Source organism: Acomys russatus, chromosome 28 (genome assembly GCF_903995435.1).
Source record: "Acomys russatus chromosome 28, mAcoRus1.1, whole genome shotgun sequence".
Taxonomy (NCBI): domain Eukaryota; kingdom Metazoa; phylum Chordata; class Mammalia; order Rodentia; family Muridae; genus Acomys; species Acomys russatus.
This window is the reverse complement of record NC_067164.1, coordinates 27,799,173-27,811,059: the sequence shown is the minus strand read 5'-3', so window position 1 is coordinate 27,811,059 and position 11,887 is coordinate 27,799,173. Positions and strand designations below refer to the sequence as shown.

Genomic DNA, 11,887 nt, shown 5'->3' with positions numbered 1-11,887 from the left:
CCCCTGTGGGTTTGAAGTAGATCGTCTCCTGTGATAAGCAGAGAGGGATTTTTTGCTAAGGGGCAATTTAGGTCGTGCTTCTGTTAAGCATGAGCTGGCTATTAATATACTACTGTGGCCCTGCTTTCCTGGGAAATGACACGCCCCCCCCTTTAAAAAAAGGGAGGACCATTTGTCTGTCTCTGTTTGCCTCTCTGTATCTCTCTGTCTCTGCTATCAGTCTCTGTCTCTCATTCTCTCCAAAGGTAGAATTCTCTCTGCCAATGGCTTCCATACTAGAGTCGTGCCCCCCACCCCCACCCCCGCCTTATTACTCGGTAGGAGTCCCAGAGCCTGAGAGGGTCACACTGTACTGTGAACCGGTTCTTTTGGCATCTGTATAAAGCTGAGGTGATCTTTGTGGAAGGTTGCTATGACAATTTGCAAATAGCAGAGCCCATGCAACTCAGCAGGAGGTAGCTCTCTCTAGGCCGTAGCCTTCACTCCTGGGGACCTGGAGACACCAGGAGTGGACAAGAAAGGAGTGGACACGGGGCTCCGGGAACACTTCAGAGGCAGGAAGTGCATGCTTGGCGGCAGCTCAACGTTCTAACCTATCTGTTGGCATTTGTTGACCCCCGGCCACCCCCAGCCCCCATGCCTGAAGGGTGAAGTGGACAAAGGTGCACGAGTGTGCCATGCAGGACAAAGCATAGGTGCGCGACAGGAAAGCCAATTTTTGTTCTTCCCGGGAAACGGCTCTAGACCACAAATGGAAAGGGTGGGGGGAGATTCTGCACGTGTCTGTGAAGAGAAGAATCTTTTCTCCTCCTCCTTCGAGGATGAGAAGGATGACAAGTGTCGCACCAGTGCTGCCTAGAGCTGAAAAAAAGGTGTGTCTCACCCAGTGGCCGTGCTGGGGAAAGGCTTGGAGTTGTAAGCAAATGGGAGGTGTCTCTGATGTTTATTTTTGCCTAGCAACCCACAGCCAACTGCTACCCCAGCTGCGGTCTACAGGCGCCTGTCTGCCTCCCCTTGTCCTAGCGACTGGAGGGCAGCGGTCACTCGGTGTCAGTGAATCAGGGAGGGCGTGCGTGGCCGAGATGGAGGTGGAAGGGCAGCCCCTTCTTTCGTCCAGGCTTGGGTCACAAGGCTCAGCTGCAGTCCCTCCTTGGGGCTTGCCTTTCCGAGGTGACCCTCATACAACTAAGTTCTCTCCGTGATATACTGGGGAGAGGGGCTGGCTGGGTCACTGGGACGAGGGCCTGCGGGAGGTGGACGGGGGCGCAGTATTGTCTGGGAGCAGCCATTAGGAGCGTTGTTTAGGGGCATGATAGGAGAGGGAGGGGTCTCTGCAGCAATTTTGGGAGGAGGCCAGCCGCGGTAGGTTGCGCGGTAGTGCCGGGAGGGGCGTCGCAGGGGCGCGGGTGACCGAGGGAGTGGGCAGATGGCCGCTAGGGAGGCGGAGGGCGAGTGGGAGCCGCAGTTTTCCCGGAGCAGAGGGCGGCTCTGCGGAAGATCAGAGGGGGAGGGACTCCCGGGGTGGCGGGTGGGGGTGGGGTGGCCGCGAGCCTGTGTGGCTAGGGCCGGGGGAGTCCGGGGCGGGGCCTCAACGGGGGCGGGGCTGGCCTTCTCGGGCGCGAGTCGCGGGCGCGAGCTTGTGTGCAAGTGTGCGCGGACGCGCGCGGGCCCGGGAGGAGGCTCCCGAGCGAGTGGGTCCCGGCGGCCGCAGCCTGCTCCCCGCGGCCCCAATGTGAGGGAGTCGGGGAGGCCAGCGGTGCGGCAGGGGAGGGCGAGGCATGTGCACGGGCCGGGGGGTACAGCAGCCGCCCGAGGACGAGGGGGACGGCGGCGGCGGCGAGGAGGAGAGCGGGGGGCTCGCGGCGGCGGGCCCGGGCCGAGGGGATGCAGCGGACTACGTGTGTCCGGCTGTAGCGAGAGCGAGACGGCGACGAGGCGCGGGGGACTCGCGTGAGGGGCGACCAGGAGGCGGCGGCGGCGGCGGCGACGAGTAGCGGCGGGACCGGCGGCGAGGGCAGCCCTGCCATGCACGTTCCTCTCCCGCGGCCATGTTAACCAGGAAACCTTCGGTCGCCGCTCCCGCCGCCTACCCGACCGGTAAGGGCCCCGGGACTCTGTCGGCGACGCGGGGCGCGGGCTGCGCGCTTTGGTGCTCCAGGAGCCCAGGACCCGGCGCATTGAGCGAGGGGCGTCCGGAGCGCGGCCCCGCCGCTGCGCCCTCTCGGTGGCCCGCCCTCCCCTCCCCCGGCCCGGCGACGTGGGCCACGGAGCTCTGGCCCAGCGCTGCTCCCCTCTGGGTCGCGAACTTAACTTTGCAGCTGGCGGGTGCGCGCCGGGGAGCCGCGTCTCGACAACCCCCCCCCTCGTTTCCCGCACGGCGCCGGCTTTTCCTGGGCCCGGGTGTCTCCTTCCATCTTCTCCCGGGAAGAGGGGGTTCGCTGCCCACCGGGGCAGGGGCGGGGGTCTGGATGGCTCTCTTCCCCCACCCTGACCCTCTTTTGTCTCCTCTCGCGCGTGGTGCCCAGGCCGAGGAGGGGATACCGCCGTTCGCCAGCTTCAGGCTTCTCCGGGGATCGGCGCGGGGGCTCCCCGAAGCGGAGTGGGGACCGGCCCGCCCTCCCCCATCGCCCTGCCGCCTCTCCGGGCCAGCAACGCTACCACCGCAGCCCACACGGTGAGATTCGGCTCCGGGAGGATGCCAGACAGACCCCAGGCTTGTGGGGTTCTGACTGTGGGAATAGAGGGCCGAGTGCTCCACGCCCCTGGCAGGGGCCTGTCCTCGACGCCGCCTTCTGCAACTTGGGCGAGCCGGGAGCTGCTGCCACAAAGGAGATTCGTGGCTTGAGCCCCTTGCTTTCCTCTGGAGCCCGCCCACCCCATAGCTTCTTTTCCTGGGAACTTCCTCCTTGAGGCTCCCCCCTCCCTTTTTTCATCTCTTCTTCCCAGAGCTCCCATCCCCCGACCCGGTAAACATCTCCTCCCAACCCCAGGGGTAGTGGTTATTTATAGAAACATATGTGTTAGGGGACAGCTAGGCTACCCTGCCCGGAAAATCGATCCCCGAAAGAGCCTCTGAGAGGCCTGGCTCCAGCCAGCAGAGAGCACCCGCCAATTGTCCCCCGCTTGTGTAAGCATGTTTTATGAGAGCTACAGGTTTGAGCACAGCAGAAATTGTAATTAACATTAACAAAAATAAGAGCCACAGCAGTAGTCAAAACAAAACAACCCACCCCTATAGGATTCCCTACGTGGATATTACTCAGAAGGAAAGGGCCAGCTTTGCTTTGTAGGTAGCAAGAGGAGGGCCCCTGAGAAGGGGCTGTGGTCCTTTGAGGCCCTGGGGGGGAAGGTGAGTAGAGCCTGGGACTGTTGACTGCAGAGACTGGCAAGCTGGATTCGACTTTAGCATGTACCTTCCCTCAGCTCCCAGCGATGGCCTTTGGATGGTGACCATGAGCCTAGAGGAGGTGTGCGCTTGGAGCAGGTGATGGTTTCAAAGGTCTCTTTCCCAAAGGTTCCCTGGGATGTGAGCACCCTAGGATGGTTTTCCGATGTGAGGTTGCTTGCAGGATGTACGACTTTGTTGCCAAGTAAAAGGGGCTTGAAAGCACCCACCTCACTGTCTGTGGTCTGCATGAAGCATCTCTGGGGTTGGGGGTGCGGTGTGTGTGTGTGTGTGATGTGATTGAAACTTGTTTGTCACGGGAAAACTTGATGAGAAGACAGACTTCAGTTGTACTGGGAGAGGACCAGTTCCACAGACACGTTTTGTTGTTAGTTGTTATTCTGCTTTTTTTCGGTGTGTCTATCCTATGGGCTGGGAATTCATTACACAAGGCCTAACTCATCTAGGTTGGACTATATGGTGGGAGAGAGAGCCTGCAGGTAGGAGGGATGTAATGAAATCGTCACAGGGCATCCTAGTAAGAAGCCACCGCTGGTTTTAGAGGTTTGTATTTTCTGTTGTTTTGTCTGGCTTAGAATCATCTGACAGTTTGGAAAATACACCCCCCCCCATATGTTGATGTGATCATGTGATACGATGTAAACTGGAAAAGAAATAACTTGGTTTGCATCCGAGTCCCATTCTTTTTCTAAGGATGGCCTTCGCCTGATTAGAGCTCCTTTGCAGTTGAAATGTGTAATGAAGCCGGGAGAGAGAAAAGTGGCCACTAGCAGAATAGCCTGTGGGGCAGCAGAGAGGAAAAAGTGTGAAGACATTTCTCAGGATGGATTCCCGTGTTTTGCTGTGGCCTGTGTGTGATGTGGCTGTCCTTAACTGAAGGGCAAATTTCACATACTCTGCTTGGTTTTGGAAGCAAGGTGTTGTGTTTCAAGTACTGTTAGTTTTGACTTGGTTTGTGTCACATTGCAGACTTCCCAGACTGGGAGCATTGAGGACCATGGTAATTATCTGGTTCTCCCGCGTTTTTACCTGGGGATGTGGACTCCACAGGTTACCTGAGCTGCTAGGAGACAATAGACAGCTCAGATATGTATTACTTGGTCACACACCCTCCTGAGGCTGCATTTAATGTACTACTTGGGACTATGAGTTCTGGGAACCAATATTAGCTTTATTATAAGTGCTGGAGCCCATGTTTCTCACTTTTCAGCAGTTCTTATGTGTTTATTTCCAGAGCAATTGCACCTGGGAAGAGCTGTTGTGGAATGAATTGGGGGAGAAAGGCACTAAGAAATGGAAAATGATTTATCATATGAGCTTGCCCATCTTTTCCCTTAATCATATGTCAGGATTATGAACTTTGGAATTTTCCATGGTAATTGCTTTCTATATTTTGTATGACTTATTTTATACTGCTGCAATTTAGTTTAGGCCAATTTGTCCTAAAAATAAAACCAATGAGTATCTTAATTCTCATTGGCTTTTTTTCTTTAAGTAACAATATGTAGGAGATAAAATATTTTGAAATCTTTTCATTTCTCCAAATTCCAAAACATTTGGTATATATGTTTATAACTTTTAATGTCTAAATTACTTACCAGTGATTTTTTTTTTTTAAGCTCTGCAATTTTATTCCTGTAACACCACACAACATTTCTAAGATGACCGGGAGGTTTTAAAACACTCAGAAGTCTTAGCAGCACAGGAAAGCATCTGTTGCTTGCCATTTTGGTATTACAAGAGAATAAAGTGCCAGACTTCTTAGACCCGTTGTTCTTCCAGAATTTTCAGTACTAACATACTGCATGATGAGAGGAGGGGTTTATGGGCCTCTCCACCTTAACCCATCCTGTTGTGGGTGTTTAAACTATTACGTTAGTTAGTTTCAGCTTGTAGTCTTCAGTGTTGCCACATTGTGCTGCATTAGCAAGTAGGACCAACCCATGGTCTCTGACTCCAATAGGCTGAACTGTGGGTGAAGAGTTTTCAGTATCCTTAAATTTATGATACAGTTGGATGCTCCCTTCCTCCATGCATCCATTTCGTGCATTTGAGTTTGGGTTGTGATGTCAGAGACCTGCATGGCTGGAGAACCAAAGTCTTCTTTTTAAGCTGGGACCTTCAAGTAAATATCTTTAACTTCTGGAATGTGTATGGGCCTTGGGTGTTGCTGTTAAGCTATCTGCTACAGGTACTTTTTAACCAGCTGTCCTTTGCCTCCGAGGCCCGGCAAGATCTTGTGACTTGGGCCTCTTGGGATATTTCCCAACTCCCTGGGTGTTGACTTCATGTTTTCTTTTGAAGATACAAACACTACTGTTGAAGGAGGACTCCCAGAGACATTTCTTGATGCGTATGCAGCTACTTAGGGGGCGTTCATTAAGTACTTACTGTGTACCTGCGTTTATGTTATTGAGGACTTAAGAAAAATAAGAGGTGACTGACCCTCCCTGTAATTTCCTGCTCAAAACAGAGCGAAATGAAGATTAATGGTGAAACAGTGCACTGTAGGCATAGAGATAGCGACTTGGTAGATCAGAGCAGGTGAGAGTTCAGGCATATAGGAGGGAGTGTTCAAGTTTGTCACCTGACCTGTAGAAAGATTAGCAGCAAGCAGTGTCTGAAAAGGACAGTGGTAGTAGTTGTCACCTGCTGAGGGCTACACCACACACTTTACACATATGACCTTTCTAATCTCCCTAATATCTCTAATGAGGTAGCTTTGGGACCTTTTTATCCTCCAGGACACTGCAGTTCAGAGAGATTAGGGAAACTGCCCAAGGTCACACAGTAACTGGTGGAGCTGCGTCTGTCTTATGCGTGAAAAATCTCTGGGCTCTTATAAAACTGATTTCATCGACAAGAGATAAATGTAATGTGTGTGGTATTCTTGGGTCTTGGGAGTTCAGCCTTGTTCCTCTTAGGATAACAGTGGTTAGATCTGACCAGAGGGCTCAGGCCAGATGTGTTCAGTGCCTGGAGCTGCTGTGGTAGTGGGATGTAGCCCCGGGCCACAGCAGTTTCCGGTGGACAGTGTGTACACACCAACTCTAGAAGTGCTGTGGAGAATTTGAGGGCTTTAGGCTATGGAGCAGGGTGTATGTGTGTCTGCCTCTGCCCGTGTACCTGCCTCAGTTGTCCCAGTGAGAACAGCAGTATAAGGTGAAAAGTAACTGATAGGAAGGGCATAGCTGAGTGTGCCCAGGAAGCTTCATGATAGTGTGCAAAGGGGCAGATGCTGAGGGGATTTCCGAGGTATATACTGTCAGGGATTGCCAGGTATTCAGCCAGGGTGCTAATTTGGGGGAGAGCAATTTTCAGGGTTTATTTCTTTGTTTGCTTTTGTTTTGGTTTTATAAGTTGAGGATTATAATTGCAAGGAAATATTTGGTTTTTTATCATATTAGCAGTTAGGCAAAGGAGCCTGAGTCTAGGAGGCATGGATGGGCAGGTCTGCCAGACCAGGCTAGACTACAGCCAATTATGGGTGCTCCTGATGTCCCAGCTGTGCTCAGGTTCGACCAGGAAATTGTAAGAGTGGAAAGCCAAGAGAATCGAAGCTTGGACCCACCTATCAGCAGGTGGTGGTAGTGGGGTCATAGCTGAACCTACCAAAGGATACCAAGGAAAACGGAGAGAGAGGTGATGGACCAGTTTAGTGGGCAACCTCTTTACTTCTGGCACTAAAATACTTGAAGTAATATTTTGGGACATACAAAAAGTAAGTGCAATAACCTAAATCAGAGCAAATTCTTGATGCTCAAAAAGGTTGGGTTGTTTGTTTGTTTTGTTTTTTTGTTGTTGTTTGTTTTTTGCACTAGCACTTTAGGAATCCTTAACATCCCAAGGTTGATTTTTCCCTTAGTGTGCTTCATGAGTCGTGTAGGCTGGGCAATGCGGCTTCTTCTGAAGCAACCTCTTTCTTGGCCTGAGGAGAGTTAGTTCAGATCTTCACTCTTTTCATTCCTAGTGTTTGAAAGACTACAGAGGAAAAGAGAGCAGGAGATGAATGAAGCTTTGAAAGAAAAGCCATGGAGAGATGTGGGAGCACAGCAGTGACCTAGTGCTTGAGTGCAGCAGGTGGAAGGATTGCTTGCCCCACCCCAAGGCTAGCATTTGCTAAGAAGTTCTTGACTAACTCTGGGGTCTTAGAAACATGGGAAAGGGACTGAAAGGATGGAAGGATGGAGAAGAAAACAGCAATAAATAAGTCTATATTACTTTTTTTTTTTTTATATGCTCAAGGCTTTTTCCATGTAGTTTGTGGACTGCCTTGCTTTTGAAGTAGACAGCAATTACCTTAGTGGAGCATAAGGTCACCTTACATGGACTTATCATCTGTGAGTTCAATAAAGAAATCTGCTAAAAGTCTCTCTCAGAAATAACATTCTTGAACCTATAAAGTCACAGCCCCAACGACTGGCTCTTTTTGTTCTAGAAGTAAGGTGGGAGTTTCTCTCCATAGACAGTCACTGAGCTAGCTGTTTGTTGATTAAAATAAATAAATAAATAAATAAAAATGAAGATCAAGGCCTGCTATCGAGGAAGGCTTAGGGTTTCATTTTATAACCCAGGTGTTCCCAAATCATTTCTTGAATCACTATGCGCTCTACGGAGCACTTCTATTCTTTCAGGAGTATGAATAACCTCAAATGGGATGAAAAAGAACGCATCTTATTTACTGTAAATCTGCCACCTTGGAGGTAGCCCTTTATTAATACTGGCTGAATGAGTGAGGTGGGTTGTGATGACAAGCTGAGTCTCTGATATTTCAAGTAAAAAGTCCCCCAATAGGCTGCTTGAAGGAAACCCCAAGCTGATTCAGGATAGGGAAACGGGGGCTCCTCCTTCACTGTGCCAGTTTTGTTTTGATAAGACTATTCTGGCATGGCACCTGTGCCAGAAATAGAAATTGCCACTTTGTATTTGTATTGGGTCCTGCTCTCTTCGTTGTGAGTCAATGCCTGTAAAGAAGCAATTTCAAGGAGGAGGGGGTTATTTGGGCTGATAATTTAAGAAGGGCCATGCTGTCCTGGCAGTGAGGACATGATGGCAGGAACCTGAGGCAGCTGGTCAGGGCAGAGGGAAGTGAGTAATAGAGCTGGGCTCACCCAGTTTATTCAGTCTGGGACCCTAGCCCATGAATAGTGCCGGCTACATTTAGGTTAGGTCCTCCCACACCTCAGTTTACCCAGTCCAGAAACTTTTTCAGGGGCATGCCCAGAGGTTTGTCTCTTAGGTGACTCTAGGTCCTGCCGAGGTGGCAGTCCTAAGGTCACATCGTTCTTTGTTGGAAAGCTGTGTATCCCAGCAAGCAGTCCGTGGAAATACCTGTGTGGGCATGGAGCTGCGCACCAGAGGCTCCAAACTGAATACCAGTTGCTCAGCTTGTTGGACAGAATGACCTTAACTGATCATAAAGTCAGCGACACCTAGAAACTGTCAAAAAAAAAAAAAAAAAAAAAACCAAAAAACAAACAAACAAACAAACAAACAAAACCAGGTTTGGTGTTTGCAAGGTAACTAGGGCATATGCATCTGCACGAGACTGCCAATAGAAGCGTATTCTATGTGTTCTGAGGTTAGTTAGAACTAGCAGGAAAGAAGGAAACAGGAAATGTTTGGGAGGAAGTCTAGATATGCTGGAGAGCACTGGACACATGCTACGCCCCATCTTCCTATCAACAAAGAACGCCTAAATGAAGTGTGGAAGACACTGTGATCTGGGCGTGGGCAGCTGTGCAGACGGCACTTGTTCGTGCTTTACCTCTTTCGCTTCCAGATCAGATAGGGCTTAAGACACCTGTCATGTGCCAGGCCTGTTATTAAACGCTAGGTGCAGAATGGCAGTATGAACGCTTGATTCCCTGCCCCCAGGAGAGCGTACTCCAAGGACCCAGGCAATGTAGTAGGTGTGCCATTCCTGGGGGCTGCCCTGTGTTTTCCTAACTTTGCCCAGTCTGCTCGTCGTCTTCCCCTTTCCCATCTTGCCTGTCAGCGTTCCTCTACATGCCCTCCGCTGCTATGTTCGTGGGACCTCTTGGGCACACATCACTTTCCGTTCACTAAAACTGACTGTAGCTGTGGGGTCATGCCAAATTACATATTATAAAGGTGGGAGTCTGGTAATGGCTGATTTCCAAAAGCACATTTGGAGAGACGGGCCCTTTCCTTTTCCGTTTATGCTTTTTGTCTGAATTGCAGATTGGTGGCGGCAAGCACACCATGAATGACCACCTCCACCTCAGCAGCCACAGCCACGGACAGATCCAGGTTCAGCAGCTGTTCGAGGATAACAGTAACAAAAGGACAGTGCTCACGACGCAACCAAATGGGCTCACGACGGTGGGCAAGACGGGCTTGCCCGTGGTGCCCGAGCGGCAGCTGGAGAGCATTCACAGACGGCAAGGGAGTTCCACCTCTCTCAAGTCCATGGAAGGCATGGGGAAGGTGAAAGCCACCCCGATGACACCCGAACAAGCGATAAAGCAATACATGCAAAAACTCACGGCCTTTGAACACCACGAGATCTTTAGCTACCCCGAAATATATTTCTTGGGTCCAAATGCAAAGAAGCGCCAAGGCATGACAGGCGGACCCAACAATGGTGGTTATGACGACGACCAGGGATCGTACGTGCAGGTGCCCCATGATCACGTGGCTTACAGGTACGAGGTCCTCAAGGTCATTGGGAAGGGGAGCTTCGGGCAGGTGGTCAAGGCCTATGACCACAAAGTCCACCAGCACGTGGCCCTGAAGATGGTGCGGAACGAGAAGCGCTTCCACCGGCAGGCGGCGGAGGAGATCCGGATCTTGGAACACCTCCGGAAGCAGGACAAGGACAACACCATGAACGTCATCCACATGCTGGAGAATTTCACCTTCCGCAACCACATCTGCATGACGTTCGAGTTGCTGAGCATGAACCTCTATGAGCTGATCAAGAAGAATAAGTTCCAGGGCTTCAGCCTGCCTCTGGTGCGCAAGTTTGCCCACTCGATTCTGCAGTGCTTGGATGCTTTGCACAAAAACAGAATAATCCACTGTGACCTTAAGCCTGAGAACATTTTGTTAAAGCAGCAGGGTCGAAGCAGTATTAAAGTGATTGACTTTGGCTCCAGTTGTTACGAGCACCAGCGCGTCTACACGTACATCCAGTCACGCTTTTATCGGGCCCCGGAAGTGATCCTTGGAGCCAGGTATGGCATGCCCATTGACATGTGGAGCCTGGGTTGCATCCTCGCGGAACTCTTGACGGGTTATCCCCTCTTGCCTGGGGAGGATGAAGGGGACCAGCTGGCTTGTATGATCGAGCTTTTGGGCATGCCCTCTCAGAAACTGCTGGATGCTTCCAAGCGAGCCAAAAACTTCGTGAGCTCCAAGGGTTATCCCCGATACTGCACTGTCACGACTCTTTCCGATGGCTCTGTGGTCCTCAACGGAGGCCGATCCCGGAGAGGGAAACTGAGGGGTCCGCCAGAGAGCAGAGAGTGGGGGAACGCACTAAAGGGGTGTGATGATCCTCTTTTCCTTGACTTCTTAAAACAGTGTTTGGAGTGGGATCCCGCGGTCCGCATGACCCCGGGCCAGGCTTTGCGGCACCCGTGGCTCAGGAGGCGTTTGCCAAAGCCTCCGACTGGGGAGAAGACGGCAGTGAAGAGGGTCACGGACAGTACTGGTGCTATCACCTCCATTTCCAAGTTACCTCCACCTTCCAGCTCAGCGTCCAAGCTGAGGACTAATTTGGCCCAGATGACAGATGCCAATGGGAATATTCAGCAGAGGACAGTGTTGCCGAAACTCGTTAGCTGAGCTCCAGTCCCCCATGCCGGCAATCTGAAAAAAACAAAAAAAGCGTCATAGCTGAGCCTTATTGGGTTGGAAAAGTGTAGCTCAGACCTGTCTTTATTTGCTCAATAATTTGACTCATTTGTATCTTTTCAGCACTTGATGTAAGACAGTTTGTTTTGTTTTTATAAAAATACATGGGGACAATGCTTTAAGTTTTTATACTTTCTGAAACTTTTTTTTTTCCCTTCCTTGTGTTCTAAAACTACGATGAGCCTTACTGTATTTAGTGTGGCAGAATAATCACATCAGTGGCAGGCCATTGATTTCTTCATGACTGCCATACACTTACAGATTGGTCAGACACATTCACTCTGTTTTCATGGGTTGTCCTGCTCCCCAGGGAGCTGCCCCCCCCCCAGCCCCCTCCATGCTCCAGGGTCACACAGGAGCAGCACGCCTTGCTTCCATTTTCCATAAATTAGTCTGTCTGGGGTCAGAGTGGAGGTGGAAGAAAGTCAGGATGAAAGCCTGTAAGAAAAACTGCACTTCACAGATTTTTTTTTTTTTTCCTTTTTCCTTACGGTGTGTTCAAATGATTACAAAATAGGTTTGCCCGGGTTTAAACTGCCCACTTCACGTTCTGACGTTCTTAAGCCACTGAGCAGCATTGAGTGGCTAAATGGAAACTGA

The 11,887-nt window shown here is 50.9% G+C and overlaps 1 protein-coding gene across 2 annotated transcripts; it reads left to right on the top strand.

Annotated features, from left to right (window-relative positions):
- The first annotated feature begins 1,641 nt into the window (after nt 1–1,641).
- On the top strand, nt 1,642–11,618 carry Dyrk2 (dual specificity tyrosine phosphorylation regulated kinase 2). Of its 2 annotated transcripts, XM_051170828.1 has the most exons (3): nt 1,642–2,097; nt 2,526–2,674; nt 9,611–11,618. In XM_051170828.1, the coding sequence occupies exons 1-3, from the start codon at nt 2,049–2,051 to the stop codon at nt 11,216–11,218; spliced, it is 1,806 nt and encodes a 601-aa protein (XP_051026785.1). In that variant the 5' UTR covers nt 1,642–2,048; the 3' UTR covers nt 11,219–11,618. The 2 variants fall into 2 exon arrangements, with proteins under 2 accessions (XP_051026785.1, XP_051026786.1); XM_051170829.1 differs by lacking the exon at nt 2,526–2,674 and having other exon boundaries at nt 1,644–2,097.
- Nucleotides 11,619–11,887: the final 269 nt, after the last annotated feature.

Bases quoted from the DNA above. Each gene is read 5' to 3' on its own strand.
- Dyrk2 (XM_051170828.1), top strand. From the start codon at position 2,049: ATGTTAACCAGGAAACCTTCGGTCGCCGCTCCCGCCGCCTACCCGACC. The intron at 2,098-2,525 runs GTAAGGGCCCCG...CGTGGTGCCCAG, and splicing joins TCCCGCCGCCTACCCGACCG to GCCGAGGAGGGGATACCGCC. The intron at 2,675-9,610 runs GTGAGATTCGGC...TCTGAATTGCAG, and splicing joins CTACCACCGCAGCCCACACG to ATTGGTGGCGGCAAGCACAC.